The 17,316-nt window shown below is 46.5% G+C and overlaps 1 protein-coding gene across 6 annotated transcripts in view; it reads right to left on the minus strand.

The window, feature by feature from the left end:
- LOC108633191 (teneurin-2) overlaps positions 1-17,316 on the minus strand; it is a 755,039-nt gene that overhangs the window by 244,528 nt on the left and 493,195 nt on the right. For all 6 annotated transcript variants that reach the window (XM_018050074.1, XM_018050073.1, XM_018050072.1 and 3 more), the window contains one exon: positions 1,053-1,175. In XM_018050074.1, coding sequence (XP_017905563.1) covers positions 1,053-1,175 — 123 coding nt within the window. The remainder of the gene's footprint in view (positions 1-1,052; positions 1,176-17,316) is intronic.

Consider the following 17,316-nt stretch of genomic DNA (forward strand, 5'->3'; position numbering starts at 1 on the left):
GTTTGGATAACCCTTCCAGGCAACCTCTTCCCTTCCTGATTTCTGCCCTGACTCAAGCATCTTTCTCCCCTCACCCACATGCTAACCCACCTCATAGAGCCATTGGCTGCCCTGCATACATGCTAAGTCACTTTAGTCGTGGCCGACCTTTTGGGACCCTATGGGCTGTAGTCTGCCAGGCTCCTCTGTCCATAGGATTCTCCAGGCAAGAATACTGGAGTGGGCTGTCATACCATCTTCCAGGGAGTCTTCCAGACCCAGGGATCGAACCCACACTTCCTACCTCTTCCGGCTCCTGCACTGCAGGAAGATTCTTTACCACTGAGCCATTGTTGTCCTTTAATTGCCCCACAGTCCCACTTCCCCACCGTTCTGTTTTCTCTCCTCCTTCTTAGCACCTTGTTAGCACATATTTTTTTTTTTCCTGCAAAAATACAGTTGCCTGATTGCTTTCATAAACATTCCTATTGTCCCCCTTCGATGTTCTGCCAAGAGAAGCTTTGTTCCCAAGTTGTCAAAACTCCTTTCTCTTCTCTCCCGAAATGGAACCGCTCCGGGTCCTTCCCTTTCATGCCTTGCCAGGCGGCACTTCCTCCCAGGGGAAGCTGTATCTCTCCCCTCGGGAGAGGCTCCCGTCTAGCGGCATGTGCCGCCTGCTGGTCTCAGCTTTCCCCATCAGGCAGGACTTCCTCCTGCTGGTGCTGCTGCTGCTGCCCCAGCTGCTGCTGTTTGCTGCTGCTGCTGCTGCCCCGGCCTTGAGATGCTTTCAAGTAGCTGCAGAGCGTGCCGGTCGCTGCAGATAGCTTAGGTATGCACATAGCTCTGAGCCGGCACCTTGCCAGCTCCCAGCGGCTCCAGCCAAACCCAGCTCACAGACAGGGACAGCAGACAGCTTGGAACAGGGGCACCTGGAAAGGGCAGTTCTTTTTCCTCCCCTTTTCTCCTTTTTTGCATACCTTCCAAGATTTGGATCAGAAAACCTGAACCAGGGGGCGGGGGAGCTCTGACTTTTCCTGTGACCTCAAGAGGGCAAGCCGCAACTGTAACCTCACCTTTGCCTCCAGATGGCATTGTTGCCACATCATCGCTTCCTGGTAAGCCGGTCCTTATCCCATTGTTAAAGGTGTGTCCATCTGCCGGCTGGAGTTGCCAATTGAGTCCGAGCAGATGCATTGCTGCAGGAGAGACAAAGTAATGAAAATATGAATAGATAATTCAGCAATGCAAATGTCAAGGGGGAGGGCCAGGTGCTTTTTCCAAGCGGCTGCCTTTGAAGGAAGCTGCAGTTCAAAAATGGCTTGCCCCAGGCCACAGGGATTAGCTAAATACAGAAAGCAAGTAGGTCTGGGCGGGCTGGGTTTCCTCCTCCAGTGGAAAGGAAACAGCCTTGCTGATAGTGGGACAGCATCCCTGATGGTTGGGCGGAGGAGAAGGGAGGAAACACAGCCCAGACCTTCCAAAAGCGCCCCCGCAAAGGGGAACATGCCCCTTTGGACTCACTGTGAAGGGTATTCTCTACCCCTCTGGGCCTTTCCTCCTCTCTGGACAGGGTTGTTTATAGACTGGTGGTCCAGGGGCATTGACAAGGATAGTTTTCCCCCAAACTGCTCAAAATCGAAGCCTGTTTTAAATTGAGGCTCCCCAAGTAGGACCAGACTTCTGGTCTGGTTCAGCTGAGACTACACCTGTGCTGAAATACCCATGTAGCCCCAAGTAGCTGCAGTATTCCTTGTTGCTGTTGTTTAGTCACTAAGTCATGTCCAACTCTTTTTTCACCCCAGGACTGTAGCCCAGCAGGCTCCTCTGCCCATGGGATGCTCCAGGCAAGTGTACTGGAGCGGATTGCCATTTCCTTCTCCAGGGGATCTTCCCAACCCAGCCATTGAACCCACGTCTCCTGGTTGGCAGTAGCACTGGCCCACGGGAAAAGCCCACTTCCCAGACTATTTCAAACTTTAAAGATAGTTTTCCCTCCCAGCCCTCCTCCTGATCATTGAGTACCTTTCTGCCTATGGTGGAAAAAGCCAGGGGGTAGCAGTGGAATGGGGTCCTTCTCTAGAAAAAGTACGATGACAATTCTCTGTCTTTCCCTCTAAAATCCCTCCCACTTGCCTCACTCCCACACCTCCCCAGAGTACAGAATGAGACAGTTTGGAACACTGCCTCTTTGCTAAGCAAACAAGCACAGTTGCAAAACTCTTGCCTCACTCCTAGGCATGCCTCAAGCCTCCAGATACACACTTCCTTCTTGTCGTCCTTGTTGTTCTATTGGTGCCAACTCCCCACGTCCCAGGTCATTGAGCAAACTCAATGCCCACCTACATCTGATGGTTCTCAGTAAGCTCTTTTTACAGCTCTTTTTACTGAGGCGCACGAAAGGCAAGTCCCACACACCTGCATCCTTTCGAAGTCCGGATCTAAGAAATGCTTCCTTTGCAAAAACACAAGGAGCTCCCTTCCCTGCATAGTTCTCACCCAGACAATAACCACCCCGCGTCTGTCTGGCATTTCCACCGGACACAGGTTGATGCCGTTGCTATGTTTCCAGCACCGTGGGAGAGAAAGGGCTGTTGACAGCGAAAGGTTCCTAGTATGATGCGGGGATGGGAGAAACAATTAACCACAGGAAACGCAATTAACAATGCTTAGGAAATTGTTCACACAGCAATTAATTCTGCTTGCTTACCACCACCTAAAGTCAGGCAGGCTGCATTGTTTTAAGGTTAGAAAACCTATCTTCAAACTTTACAGCTCAGATTGATGGCCGTGGATGAAGGTGGCAAGGTGTCCTCGGGGGCATGTCCGCTTTTTTCTCACGCACGCCCCTGCCTCATAACCAAGTTTTCTTTCTCTACATCCCTCTGAAGTGCACAGCCCACTGTTGCAACTCTTCGAGATGATTCATGCTAATAAGTGACATTCACTGTACACTTTCCATCTGGGTAACACCTAATTTTCTCCTGCAGTTTATCTATTCTATGTAGGTCACTTACTCGAAGAGACCAGATCCGACTGCCTCAAATAATGACATATTTTCAGTGTACAGAGGTCAGGACATGAGAACTAATTGTGGCAGCTTCAAGATAACGATAGCATCTGATTTGTAATTACCAGGTGAAGGGAGCCAAGGAATTAACTATTTTTTAAATGATTTTTAAAAAAGTTATAATTGGTTATCAGGGCTCGCCTCAAGCCAGCTTGCTGCTACATGGGAGATGCAAGGAGGGCCTCTGTGTTTTAAGAGAGACACAAACAGTTATTGCAGGTCTAGCTGGGGCCCAGGCCTTATACGATTTTGCCTTTTCACATTTAGAGAAGGAAGTGGAGGGTTCATCAGTCAAAGAGGATAAACAACCTCCCCAGGTGCCTTCTCAATATGAAAACTCTTATCAAAACTGCTCCCCTCTTGAGGTTGTTGCTGTTTAGTCGCTCGGTCATGTCTGACCCTTTGAGACCCCATGGACTGTAGCCCTTCAGGCTCTTTGTCCATGGGATTTCCCAGGCAAGAATACTGGAGAGGGTTGCCATTTCCTTCTCCAGGGGATCTTCCCGACCCAGTGATCGAACCTGGGTCCCTGGCATTGGCAGGCAGATTCTTTACCAGTGAGCCACCAGGGCAGTCCCTGTTCCCCCTCTCCTGGTACTCAAACTTGCCATTTCAAGGTGCAGAACGTGTTACAGCCATCAGCTTTGGAAGATCAGCAAGCAAGCAATACCCCAATCTTACTGGATAAAGAGAAAACATCCAGGAAGCAGTGGCCTCTGTTTGAAAAGATGCCTGCCCCACCCCCTCTTGCTTTTTATCTTGGGTTCTATAGCATCTCTTTATTAAAACAAAAAAGAATTCTGAAAGCAAGAAAACCCCAGGTGGGATGAGAAGGGTTCGGGGTAGAGTATACAAGTTAACTTCTCAGAGAACTCCCAGAAGTGAAAGGAAAAATAAAGTGAGAGGAAGATTGGAAAAGGACAAGAGCCAAATCAATGGTGCACAGGCTCTGTCCTCCCAGTAGAAGCCATGCAACTCAAGTTGCAAAATGAAACTCAAGTTTGGGCGTACGTTCTGTTGTTGAATTGAATGTTAAGCAAAAAAACGAGAACTATATCAGATGTAGAACCACCTTCTCTTGGTTTTTTCTTTTTTTTTGGTGGGGGGGTGGAAAAGTTTGAAACAGACTTTTGCTTGCATTTTTTTTTTCTTGGTCAGCTATTCCTTCTCTCTTACTTGAGTAGGAAAATGAGACTCTCTTTCTGGACTGTGGCGATGGATGAAAGTGTCCTTAGGATAAAGACTCAGGGGAGCTGTGAAGTAAATGAGTTTCCTGACTAATGAGAATTCTGTTTCTTATTCTGCTACTGACTGGCTTGATGGTGGGGGCTGAGAAATCAGTCTCTCAGTCAGTCTCTCTCTTTACCTTTTGTAAAGGTTTCCCTTTACACGTAGAATAATGGCTGCTTAGGGCCAGAGGGAGGTTCAGCATCTGCCACCCCCTGAAGACTTAGCAGAATGTCTTGAATATAGAAGGCGCTCCATAAGCGTTCACTAGATTTGGTAATGACACATGGGGGCAGATGTGAAGAGCTGGATTGTAGGATATGGTACTCTGATAAATAAAAAACAGATAATATAGATATGTAAAGGATGGAACGAAACAGTGCTGGCAGTAATACGGAGGGGTCTGTGAAGAGAAGCGTTTTGATGATTAGGATATTAATGCCTGCTGCCAGTCCTTGGATCCCTGCTATAGGCAGCCCCATGGCAGACATTCTACAGATATTATGCCAAGGCTCACTGCTTACATTCGAGGCGGGTGCTATCATCGTGCCCATTTCACAGACAAGGAAGCTGTTGACTATTAAGTATGATCATAGGAGGCTTTTGGAATCCCTGGAGGATTACAACATGAGGTGGTTGGCTGCTTCATACTTCACAGTGATTTCATCACAAATTCTGGTTCGCAACAGGATCTCAGCCAACCTGGGCTCATAACTCATGATTAATCTCCCTATGGTCTATGAAGTACCATTTTATTGGGCTGGCCAAAAAGTTCATAACATTTTATGGAAAAACTCAAACGACCATTTTGGCTGGCTCAATATATAGTTAGCATCCTTCTCCTGGGGCAGGGGCTGGTTTACAGCTCCTCATCTTGTTGATTTCACCACACACACTGTACACCTCTTCCCTCTGCCACATGATCAGCTTGGGTCTGGAGTGAAGACAGCATGGCCTGGAGCCATGACTGATCAGTGACAGAACACAGAATGAGTGCAGAAGGGAACCGTTACTGTTACAAGCAATGGAGAGTTTGGGGCTCTTTGTTACAGCAGCATGCTTGAGCCGATCTTGACTGATACATTTAAGCATACAGGATGTGAGAAATTGTACTTTTATACCTTAGGTGTCTGTGCAGTCCTAGAGTTATTTACTTACAGGGTCAGGATCCTTTCTAAAAACCAGCTGGGAAGAATTAGCACATATTTAGGGCCACTACATTTTTTCTCTATGAACAACAACAAGTAGCTCTTTAAATATTAAGTGATGATATCTCCAATTCTGATCTGCTCTCAGAATCAGACTTAGAAAGCCAAGAAGCCTCAGGGAAGAAGCCCATTGCTTTTTCATCTAAAGATTTTAGGTGAACACTGGCCTCATTATTTTCTTCCCAAAGACATCTGGATGCAGTGGGGCTGGTCCCCTCCTTTGCTAGCCACAAATGCTCTAGCAGCTCATCCCAAAAGGTCCTGTTCAGGCCATCTGAGGGTCAGGAGTGAAATGAGTTTGGGAGACCCTCTCCCTAAGGTTATTCACCCCCCACCGACAGCCAAAATGCACAATTTATCATGATTTGACAGGCTCCACTCCAGAGAGACCCTGGGATGGAACCAGGGGGCTCCACAGGGCAGGAGGGACAAAAGAGGAAAAGCCTCCAAGTGGAAGTTCATGTAATGCAAGTGGCAGCTGGGAAACCAGCCACTAAAAACACAATAGGCTAACAGACTCTGACAGTGTCTCTGGCTAATTGGAGAAAACTTTCATCAAGTACTAAAAATGCACCAAGGCAGGTCCAACAGACCACACACAGACCCCAGATTTCAGCAGGAATAATGAACAGACCTACCTGGAGTGAGGGTACTGTTTTCTCATTGAACTTGCCTGTGTTTGTGCCAGATACGCTCTGATTGAAATACTCAGGGGGAACCAAAGCAAAGGGAAGGTAGAGGGGCTGGTGGCAGGTAAAAGAATTCTCTAGCAACAGCAAGGGCAGGAGACTGGAGGCCTGGAAAAGTGGCAGCTTGGAACGGGGGTTGTCTGAAATAGTAATTAGGCTATGTGTGGGCCCTGCTGGGTGCCACTTAGAACCTTCCATGCTCACTGGCTGGCAGAGGATCAAGTTGACAAGAGGGCCAATCAATATGTCAGCAACGCTTCCCAGAGAGCTGCTCAGCCCCTGCTTGTCAAAGAGGGCAAACACGGGGGCCACGGGGGTTCTGTGTTTGCCGAGCAGGTCCCCAGGAACCGGGGCTATCTTTAAAGATCAGCTTTGTCAATACATAACTGGAGGAAGAGACTGGGCTTTCCCTTTGAAAATGGAAGCCTTCAGGCCAAGCAGAGCTTAGGGAGGGGGCCAGGGAGTCGAGCTCGCCAGGTCTTGTGGCTCAGCCTGCGAGCAGATTCGCAAGGGCCTTAGAGATGATGGCAAAGCTCCTTTGGAGACCAGGCAGGCTGATGGGGAGGGTCAGGGCTGGGTCTCCCCACCCTGACATCAGCAGATCAAGCCAACACTGCCAGGGCTCCTGTGGGAAATGTACCCAATTTGGAAAGGGCCCTTGTCCAGAGGACAGAAAGAATCCCAGTGGAATACTCTGAGCTCTAGTGCACCAATGCTAACCTGGAACTTGCACAGGCAATCTGCAAAGGCACTTTTGCAAGCAGTAGTGAAAATGAACACATGCAAATGAGCCCGCTCAATGATGATGGTGACAATTAACATTTATTTTGGCATGGAGCCAGGTGTTGGGCTAATTACAGTGTTTGCATTATTTATTCATCATTTATCATTCAGCATATATTTATTGAGTACCTAGAGTGTGTTAGGTATGTATTCCTAGGTGCCAGGAATAAAGCCATTTAACCAGACAAATCCCTTGCTCTCATGGAACTTATATTTTAGTGGGAAACAGAAACTAAAGACATAAGTGAAAAGTAGGGTCTAGGGCTAGGAAATACCAGGACATGGGGGATGGCGAATTGAACTTTTTTTTTTGCTTGTTTAAATACAGCGGGAGACCTGGGTTCGATCCCTGGGTTGGGAAGATTCCCTGGAGCAGGGAAAGGCTACCCACTCCAGTATTCTGGACTGGAGAATTCCATGGACTATACAGTCCATGGGGTCATAAAGAGTCAGATACGACTGAGCGACTTTCACTTTCACTTAAATATAGTTGTTTAGTAGTAGTTTTAGTTGCTCAGTCGTGTCCGACTCTGTGACCCCAAGGACTGTGGCTTGCCAGGCTCCTCTGTCCATGGGATTCTCCAGGCAAGAATACTGGAGTGGATTGCCATGCCCTTCTCCAGATCTTTCTGACCAAGGGATCAAACCCAGGTCTTCTGCATTGCAGGCAGATTCTTTACCGTCTGAGCTATAGGGAAGATCCTGTTTAAATATAGACCAATCAAAAACAACGTCTGTAGTGGGATGGGGAGGGAGGTGGGAGGTGAGTTTAAGAGGGAGGGGACATATGTATACCTATGGCCAATTCATGTTGATGTATGGCAGAAACCATTGTAATACTGTAAAGTAATTGTCCTCCAGTAAAAGAAAATAAATGAAAAAAAATGATGTCTGTGATAGGTAACATTTGAGCCAAGCCTTGAAGGAGGGAAGGAAAGAAGCAATTTATGATGACATCTTGGGAAGAACATTCCAGGCTGAAGTGAAGTTAGGGGGAAAGGAGAGTGTGGGGTGCTGGAGGGGTTGGTGATAGGGAGTCGGTGCCCTTGGAGGCTGTCTGCCATGTATTTAGGTGAGATGGGATGACAATGGAGGGTTCTAAAGTGCATGAAGGCTCATTTACCTCATTCTGACCCTGTGAGATGCTCATATACTCTATGATTTTTGCTGAGGAAATTGAGGCTTTGAAAGATTAACTCATTATTGACCAGGGAATTTTTGAAGAAACTAAGGCCTATGGCCTGCGATTTGTTTTGTAAGTGAATACTGAAATGTCTCTGGTCAATAACACTAGGGTAATTACATCTCTGGTCAATAATGTGGTAAGTGACTTGCCCAAGATTCAGAGGCAGTAAATGGGAAGCCTGCAATTCTGACTGGGACATGGGTATCTGCAGAGTCAACCACCATGCCCTCCAGCCAGTGACTCCCTCCACCAACTCCTCACTGGAGGCCATTGGGCCCTCCGAGTTCTTTAAATGAACCACGGCTTTGCTAAGACCGAACAAGTCAGGTGGGCTACAGAATCTCTTCCTAAATATTGTCAAGGCTCACTTGGGAACAGATGCCTCCTTTTGTAAGCAGTGATTAGTCTTCTATAAATATAAAAAAAACCAGTGTGCTATTTAACTTAAAGGAATGGCCATTGTCTGGAGAAAATAAATCTGTGTGGCAACTTCAATTTACAGTCTGACTGCCCAACCATCAATATGTTTGGTGACTTTTTCCAGGGTCGGTTTGCTTATCATCCTTTGGGGACGCAGTAGACGACAGCATGTCTTCCTACTTGAAGGGAGGGGTTGCTGCAACGTATTAATTATCCTTTTGAGGAGGGCTGTTAGTGCCAAAATGACCTTGTGCCTAAAAGAAGAGCCGCAAACAAGACCATGAGAGAGAACATTCTTGGAAATGCCTAAAGTCTTAAAGGAGTTAAAAAAAATTAAATCTTAAAAGAGTTTTTTTTTTTTTAATCCCTTTCAAACGGCCATGGTGAAGTGATTTCTTTTATTTTCGCCCTACTATACTGCGATACACTGAACGGAATAAACTTTCAAAGCACTGCAGGGACGTTACGCCCACAAATCCCTTTACTACTAATGGGATTTGTGCACCTATCTCCCAAGAACGCTCTGAAAACTTACTTGCCTGTGTCCAACTTCCGGCCCGCAGGTTCCAAAATGGTTGCAAAGTTTACAGCCCAGGAATTACATGGAAGAGAAAAGATGAGCTGTAGATAACCATATCAGAATCCTGGCAGGACCACGGGTAGTGAGAAGGGCTCGGGAGAAATGGACCGGCCTCGATCCCTCTACCTGCACTCTCTCATCCTCCAGCCATGGTGCCTCAGTGGTTCCCCGCACACGCTTTGTCTCTGCCTTTCTAATTCTAGTCCCTCGCAAAAGTAGGGAGGATTTCTGGCCCCTCCTGCATGTCTGCCATGAGGACAAGGAGCCAGTTGCATGAGGCAGCCCTGGGACCAGAGAGCAGTATGTTCCTGATGCAAGAAGAATCCACACGGAGGGACCAGCGCATTAATCTGTTCTTGTGACAGGCTTGGAATGGTACAGCGAGTGGGAAGTGGTATGAGATTAATCAGTTCCTGTGTTTAGAGGAAACAAATGGGGCTCCTTGGCACTTCAGGGTGCACGGGGTCCCCACGCTGGCATCGGTTCCACTCCCGTCATCCCTATGCACCCACTGCACTGCAGGTGGCAACTGTTACCAGAGTGGGTGCGTGGCGTCCGCTGTGCTCCGGTGACCTCTAACAAGGCCCCTCAGCTCCCAGCATCACTGGGCGGATGATATGCAAGACAGACACACACACTCACGGCCACTTTCTGTTTCTCGTGAGGGGACCCCAGGAATGCACTGGAGGAGAGGGGATGCTGCTGGAGCCTCCCATTGTCCAACGAGCCAGCTTATCCTTGGGCCGATAAAACACACACCTGGAGCCATTCAACACACAGAGCATCATTTCCCACCCCAGACTACTCCGTTCCTGCTGTTATTTTTCCCGGGAAAGAACTAAAATAAAAGCCTTTCTTTCTCCAAGAAAGGACCCATGTGATCAAAATACCTTTAGAGAATGATAATATCGGTAGGTTTTATTCTGCAAATAAATCATGGTCTCGGATTTTAAGAGCTTTTGTGATAGCAAAACACACCCCCACAATCCTTACACATATACCTCAATGCATCTTTCTCCCCATCGCCCCCCAAAGATTATCATTCAGGGTTGACAACCCAAACAATATTCAGCTCTCTTTAAGGAACAGCAACCAGCAGTCCTGTTCAAGAGGGCGCTGGTCCCTAAGACCACCAACTATGAGGGAAGGTGATGTGGGCTGCGCGTGGCACGTGACCTCTGGAATCCTAGGAAGCAGACATTATGAATGTTTTAGACAATGAGATGTCATATTGATCAGGAGATGTGCTGTTTGTGCTGGAACAAAGAAGGGAAACTCTCTTTTGAAAATAGCCTTCTGTAAGAGGGAGTGAGGAGAGGGGTCTGGAAGGTGACAATTAGCGTGGTGGCCCTAATCTGTTCTCTCAACTGCTGCAAATGAGAAGGAGGGTCCAGACTCACTTCCTTCCCTGAGTCCCAGGCAGCCCCAAGCAAACTGCTCCCGGTGAGCCTTCTGATTGAACTCAGAGCCTACAGCCAGGCAGCCTGAGATTGGCAGCCAAGCCGGAGCAGCTTAGCAACAGGGTAAAGGAGCTATCTCCCTCTCCTGAGTCCCTAAGAGATTCAGCCCCATCAGGGTTCAAAGCCCTGCACTGCTACTCATAAGCAGATGACCTTGAACAAATGAATTCACCTCTCTGAGCTTTACTTTCCTCAGCTAGAATAAAAGCTAACATTTTTATAAAGTACTGACTCAGTGGCCAGTACTGAGCCACTGAGTATGCATTACCTTACTTACCCTTTACAATAAATCCAGAGGTGGGGTCTGTTACCATTCCCATTTAATAGATGAAAAAATTGAGGCCAAAAGGTATTGGGAATTTTGCCCACACTGACAGGGCTCAGAGTTGGGGGCAGCTGATTATGGAATCAAGCACATGCTCTCAGCCATTTATGGGGAGAGGGGTGATCAAACCAAACTTGCAGGGTGTAGCCGGTATAAAAGAGGCAGGAACCTGGGCATATCAAACACACAGGAGGCACGCAAGAAACGTGTCTCACTTCCTGTTGGGTCTCAGATCATTTTGTCATTACAACAATGGTGATCGTGGCTAACTTTTATTAAGCCCTTAATGTGTGCCAGGCATAGATTTTATGGAGTGTGTACATTATTCTCCCATTTCACAGATAACGAAATTGAAGCTCAAGGAACTGATATGACATGCAGCTGGTAAGTGGTTGAGGGGTGATTTGAACCTGAGTCCTGTGACACCTACCGCCTGAGTACTGACTGTATCAGCCAGCTCACAGCGGGACAACTGTCAGTTCAAGTCCAAGACCGGTGGAGACAGGAGATGTATATTCATCTAGATAGTCTTCCCTCATTGGCATGAACCCCTTATCCGAGGCAACTTGGTGGCTTCCTTTTCTGCATCACATTAGGATGGAAGAGCCACAGCTGAGGTGGGCTCAAAGGTCATCTGGTCCAGACCTTTGCTGTACAGATGGTGCCCTTGACAGCCAATGACTGGCTGAGCCTGGATTTGAAACTTGGTCTCTTAATTCTTTGTCTGGTGCCCTCTCTGCTGTCTCTTCCATTTCCTTAAAGACAAAGAAGCGGATGGGCAATGAAAGGCCTTAAAAAACAATGAAGGCACTGCAGAGAAGCCATCTTCTCTCACCTAAGATTTTTATTACTATTATCTGCAATGCAGGGCATGAGCAAAAATAGCCTGTTAATAAATTAGTCAACAAACTGGGCATTATTGTTCTTCCTGATCCTAAATTCATTAGCTAGGGTTTCTAAGACAAAGTACTTCTGCTGCAGAAGTTCATTCACACCTGGAATCTAAAATCACTATTTTTCATTTGTTTCTACCTGGTCCAAGGATGCCGTGGTTGACAGAGATGTGATCCCTCCTGTATGTCAACTTGGTAATTTTTCAGGAGTGAGAAATGAGTTGAAGAAATAAGGATGTTGAGCAAATCCTGTATGTAATTCTCATTTCAATCTGGTCATTTGTTCAGCAAGGCCAAATTAGGCACATGGGGAGGCTGCCAGTGTTCTTTTCAATTTTTAATTCTGACATGGTTCACTCAAGGATTTTTTTTTCAACTCAAGAATAAAAAATCTTGTGTTAACAAATTGGACTTGATCTTTCTCTTAAATGGTTTTAAGTTAAGTGGATTTCACATGCCTAACCTGTAACATTTAAAACTTGATTCTGATGGAAAGAAACAGTGGATTTTAAAAGGAGTTAGTTCTCTCCCCCAGAGCCTGATCATAGAGTGGGAAGTGAAAAGTTTCAGAAATATGGTAGTCCTGGTTCTCTGATATGCTTAATATTAACATGGTCAATTTTTTACTGGGAAAATAACTAGTCTAGAAAAAAAGGGATACCTTCTTATTGTAATGCAAGCCACCAGTATCCATCAAAAGAGAAGCATATTTTCATCTGCAATAAGATAGTGACACAGCTAGGCTTATTTTTGAGTTTTTGACAATTTACTTAGTAGAGCTAATTTCAGGGGTTTTATAGGACACTCAAGTTCCACAGATTTCTTTCCTGCTGAAGGTACACGTTGGTTTCACCAGGTAGCAGCACTGTAACCACCATGGCATTTCTGGCTTATATAAAGCATTGCAATGACAGAAATGACATCCTACGCACCCTCCCTCTTCTCTTCAGTTGGTGATCCCTCCCCACCTTGGGTACAGTGAAATGTGGTTCTGCCTAAACAATACAAGTTTGTTAAACAGAAAACCATGTTATATTTCGTCAGCTTTTAAATTTAAATGAACTACAGTGAAATAAAGTGAACAATTCAGTTCACATGTGGCTACCGGACAGTACAGTTCCAGACCACTGGGGCTTACGGGGGTTCTTCTAGACCGATTTCCTCCTCTTAGCTCCCAGGATATTTTGGGCCCACGTCTCTCAGGGCATCTACAGCTTTACATGGTAATAACTTATTTGCTGGTCACCCTACCTCCCCTCAAACTTTGAGCCATGAGCACCTTGAGGGGTGAGAGCGAGTCTCTACCCAGCTCATTTCAATTTGCCTGCAATGGAGGAGACCTGGGTTCAATCCCTGAGTCGGGAAGATCCCCTGGAGAAGGGGATGGCTGCCCACTCCAGTATTCTTGCCTGGAGACTCCCGTGGACAGAGGAGCCTGGAGGGCTACAGTCCACAGGGTGTCACAGAGTCGGACACGGCTGAGTGACTAACACATTTTTCAGTTTGCTGCGGCAACCTGTATCAGGTCTAGAACACGCTAGCATCCAAAAAACATTTACTGAATAAAAGAATGACTTGACAAGCTGTGTTTAAAAAGATGCAATTAACAGAGGTCTTACAGTGTACCAGGCTAAGAATAATCATGGCGATAGTCATAAACAGGATCTACTGAATCTGGACTTTGTATCAGGCTGTCAATTACTATAGGCATTTCTCATCTGACTATCCTCTTGCCCCTAAACATCATCTTTGAGGCAGGACTTATTATTTCTGTTTTACAGATGAGGAAACTGAGGCTTAGGGAGATTAAATAACTTAACCTACTCTCACACAGCTACTAAGTGCCAGGGCCAGGAATACGCATATATCTCTCAACCCCTCACTGGTGGTTCCCCAACCTCAGTCATCATGGACCATGCTCCTGATTTTTCACTAAATCCCATCTCCACTCAGGCTATTATTTCCTCACTACATTTTAAAATCACCCTTCCCCCCCTCTTAAAATTTTAATCCACTTAGCCTCATCCCAAAATAGTATCTGTGAAATAAAAAGCTTGATGTATTAGTTGTAAGGCTTTGTGACACATGAAAATAAACACAGAATTACTGAAATAAAGAAGTTTGCCCACACAGTTCACAGTGGTCTGCCTCCCACACTGGGGCAAACACTACCCCCTGCTAGATTGCCTCTAACTTAGAACATCTTTCTGCTTCCAAAGACCCACCCTTACTTCTATGTTTTTCTGCCCTCTACAATAGTCTAAGAGAGGAAAAAAATTAAAAACACCAGCAGTAGAAGAATGGGCTGGAAAGAAGGCTGCTCCTGCTTGTCTTCTCTCATTATTTCTTAGCTGGATTAAAAGCAAAACGTAAGTGAACCACAAGACCTGACCTCCCACACAGTCCCTCCACCTTGAGGCTTGCTCTTTACATCTTCGGTGCCAGAGGACTAAGACGGCTTAAGGCAGGCTGGATCCATGGGGTCAGTCCTTCCTGCTGAGAGCCTCCCCACCATATACCAGGATCATGCCAGGATAGTCTGGAACCTGCTGGAATTCAAGAGACTTGATCCACATCACCTGCTGCCCACAAACATATCCGTAGCCCAGACCCCCACGGATGTCTTCCTGGACGTTCCTGTTTCTATTTAACTCACAAATTCACTGGCAATCACTGCGCACCTACTATATCCCAGAGACTACAAACCCGCCATGCAAATCTCTTTCCTTTTTTAAAGTTTTATTGACGTATAGCTGATGTAGAATGCAGTGTTAATTTCTGCTACATAGCAAAATGCTTCAGTTGTCTGTCTATATATTCTTTTTCATATTCTTCTCCATTATTGTTCCTCACAGGACACTGAACACAGTTTCTTATGCTGCAAGTTGCTTCTGTTCAGTCGCTCAGTTGTGTCCGACTCTGAGACCTCATGGACTGTAGCACACCTGTCCTTTACCATCTCCTGAAGGACCTATTGCTTACGTCTCTTATATATACTAGTTTTCAATGTGATTTTCAATAATAGTCAACACTAATATAGTGGTTGCTGGGTGCTAGACACTTCTAAGAAGGTTAAATATTTAGGCATGAAATATTGGATAGATCAAATGTGGTAGAATATCTAATTTTCAATGGTCCAACTTATATATATTAATCATTTACTACAATAGCTCCAGAGACACATACTTTTTTTAATTACTTATTTATATCTGAAGAAACTATAAGGGTGAGAGATTAAGTAACCTGGTCATCCAACCACCAGTAACAGAGCTGGGCTTTGAACTTGGAAACTCTGGCTCAGAACACTTAACCATAATGCATTCTGCCTCTCAGAGTAAAAGTGTCAAAACAGAATGCTACTTTCTTTCTGCCTAAAGACTAGAAGCTACACTTCAGTTGCACTGTGGGTAAAATATACTTTTACGGAGACAATGGAACATGTAGTTAGAGCAGCCTAGCAGCCAAAAAGACTTGGCTTCAAGCCCAGGTCTCCCTGGGCCTTAGGTATCTGTGAGATTCTGGGAATGTTTAGTTTAGTTTTTTGACTTCTCTGACCCTCAGTTTCCTCATCTGTAAAGTGGGAATCTTCACACTCCCTACCTCTCAGGAGAGATCGTCACACTTAATGAAATACAGCATGCAAGACACTGAGCTCAGCTTGACAGAGTTACAAGCTCAATAAACAAGTTATTGTGTGGACTGGCCAGAAATAACACTGTCTATTTGGAGAAAAGTATCTTTCAAATTCCAAATCGATTGATTATAAGCCAATAGTCATCTCTAAATTGGAGATGCCCTGCCTTCTGAATGAAAACCTCAGAATCCGAAGTGGAAAAATACTTAGGGGTCATCTTTTCCAGACTCATTTTTACAGAAGAGGTGACGGAGCCCAACCGAACAGGGGTTAAACACCTTGGCAGGGAGGCCAGGCACTATTCTTGAGGAGCACAGACCCCTGACCTCATTCGCTTCCACCTTGCTGCTTAGACTCTTAAAGTCATCCTTTTGGGGAGACGCTTTCAAGTGGGATGTCAGACCTGCTGACCCGACTCACAGATTCCACGCGTGTGTGATGTCACTGGCAACACAGAGCAGTGTTGGGAGGTGCAGTTGGGGTGGGAAAGGGAGGTGAGGGGGGGATTCTAAATGATTGCTATCAACCTTCTCCAAAGCTCCCGCCAAAACACAGCCCAAGTAAAATCAGCATCTTTTCTATGCAAATGTAACTTCAACACAAACCCTCCAACCTCTCTCTTTCCACCCAGATTGCCACCGTGAATCCCTTCCTGTGTTAATATTCAAGAGATGCTTCTGTGTAACAAACATTCCGTAGCAATAATTCCTACGTTTTCCCCGATAGTCACAAATTCAGCCTGCTCACATGGTTAGGTTTGTGCAGTGTGGGAGAGCTCAGTTAACAAACCTCCCCTAATCTTTGACTGTGAGGCGGGTGCTGAGCCAGGCTCAGGAGGGGAGTGGTTACCGAGACGCTGCTGCCCTCCAAAAGCTGCCTGTCCAGGCCAGTGGTTTCAGGCCATGGTGCCCAGACTAGCAGAATCAGCATCCTCTGAGAACTTGTTAGGAAATGCAAATTACTGGGCCCCACTCCAGACCCATAAATCAGAAACTCAGGCACGGGTGGGGCTCAGGTATCTCTGGATTAACAAGCCCTTTAAGAGATTCTGACGGACGCTCAAGTCGGAGAACTACTGGTGCTGTAGCAAGAACCACTGGTGCTGACAGCAATGAGTAAAGCAGAATCGAAGGGTGGGAACAAGCTCCCCTTGCCTGTTTCCACAAGGGTGGAGGAGGTGAGAGACCCAGAACCTCCCGCCAGGTGCGTGAGGTCTCCGCTCACACGGGAAGAATGTCACAACCAGCTAGGAAGACGCAAGACGGAAAAGAGATGCTCAAGCCAGAGTGGAAAGATGGGAGCAAAGCCAGAACCAGAGCTGAGCCAAAGTGGAACAGAGAAGCGGGGAAGTTCCTCCCCAGCCTGCCTCCTCTCCTCCCAGGGTCTGCTGTCTGTCTGCTCCGCCTATCTGGGAAGGCCAGCTATCAGAGACCCACCACCACCTCCAGACTCACAGTGCCGCTCGTATGAATGCCTTCCCATCACACTGGAAGCTTCCGGGACTCCCATCCAACTCGCTCAGAACTTTGCTTTCCCAACTGTCGGCCACTTCAATGCATATGAATTCAATGAATGTCCTCCTCCGCTTATAGCAACTTCACATTTTCTACTGTTAATAGATGTGTAATTATAAGGGAGCTTAAGCCAAACATATAAACTCTCAGGGTGGAAATTTTAGGCACTGTGCCTAAAAATGGGGAGATATTTTCAGAGAGACAACATTTTAGACAATGGCTCCAAGATGGCACAAAGGGAGGGTCCCCCCTCCACTCTCTGGTCAGCCCTGGCTGCTGACGTGCAGACTGAGGGCAGGAAGGTCTTCGCGGATCCGAGCTCTGTGTGGCAGAAGGATTGCAGCCCCTTCC

The sequence above is a fragment of the Capra hircus genome, chromosome 7 (assembly GCF_001704415.2).
Source record: "Capra hircus breed San Clemente chromosome 7, ASM170441v1, whole genome shotgun sequence".
NCBI lineage: Eukaryota > Metazoa > Chordata > Mammalia > Artiodactyla > Bovidae > Capra > Capra hircus.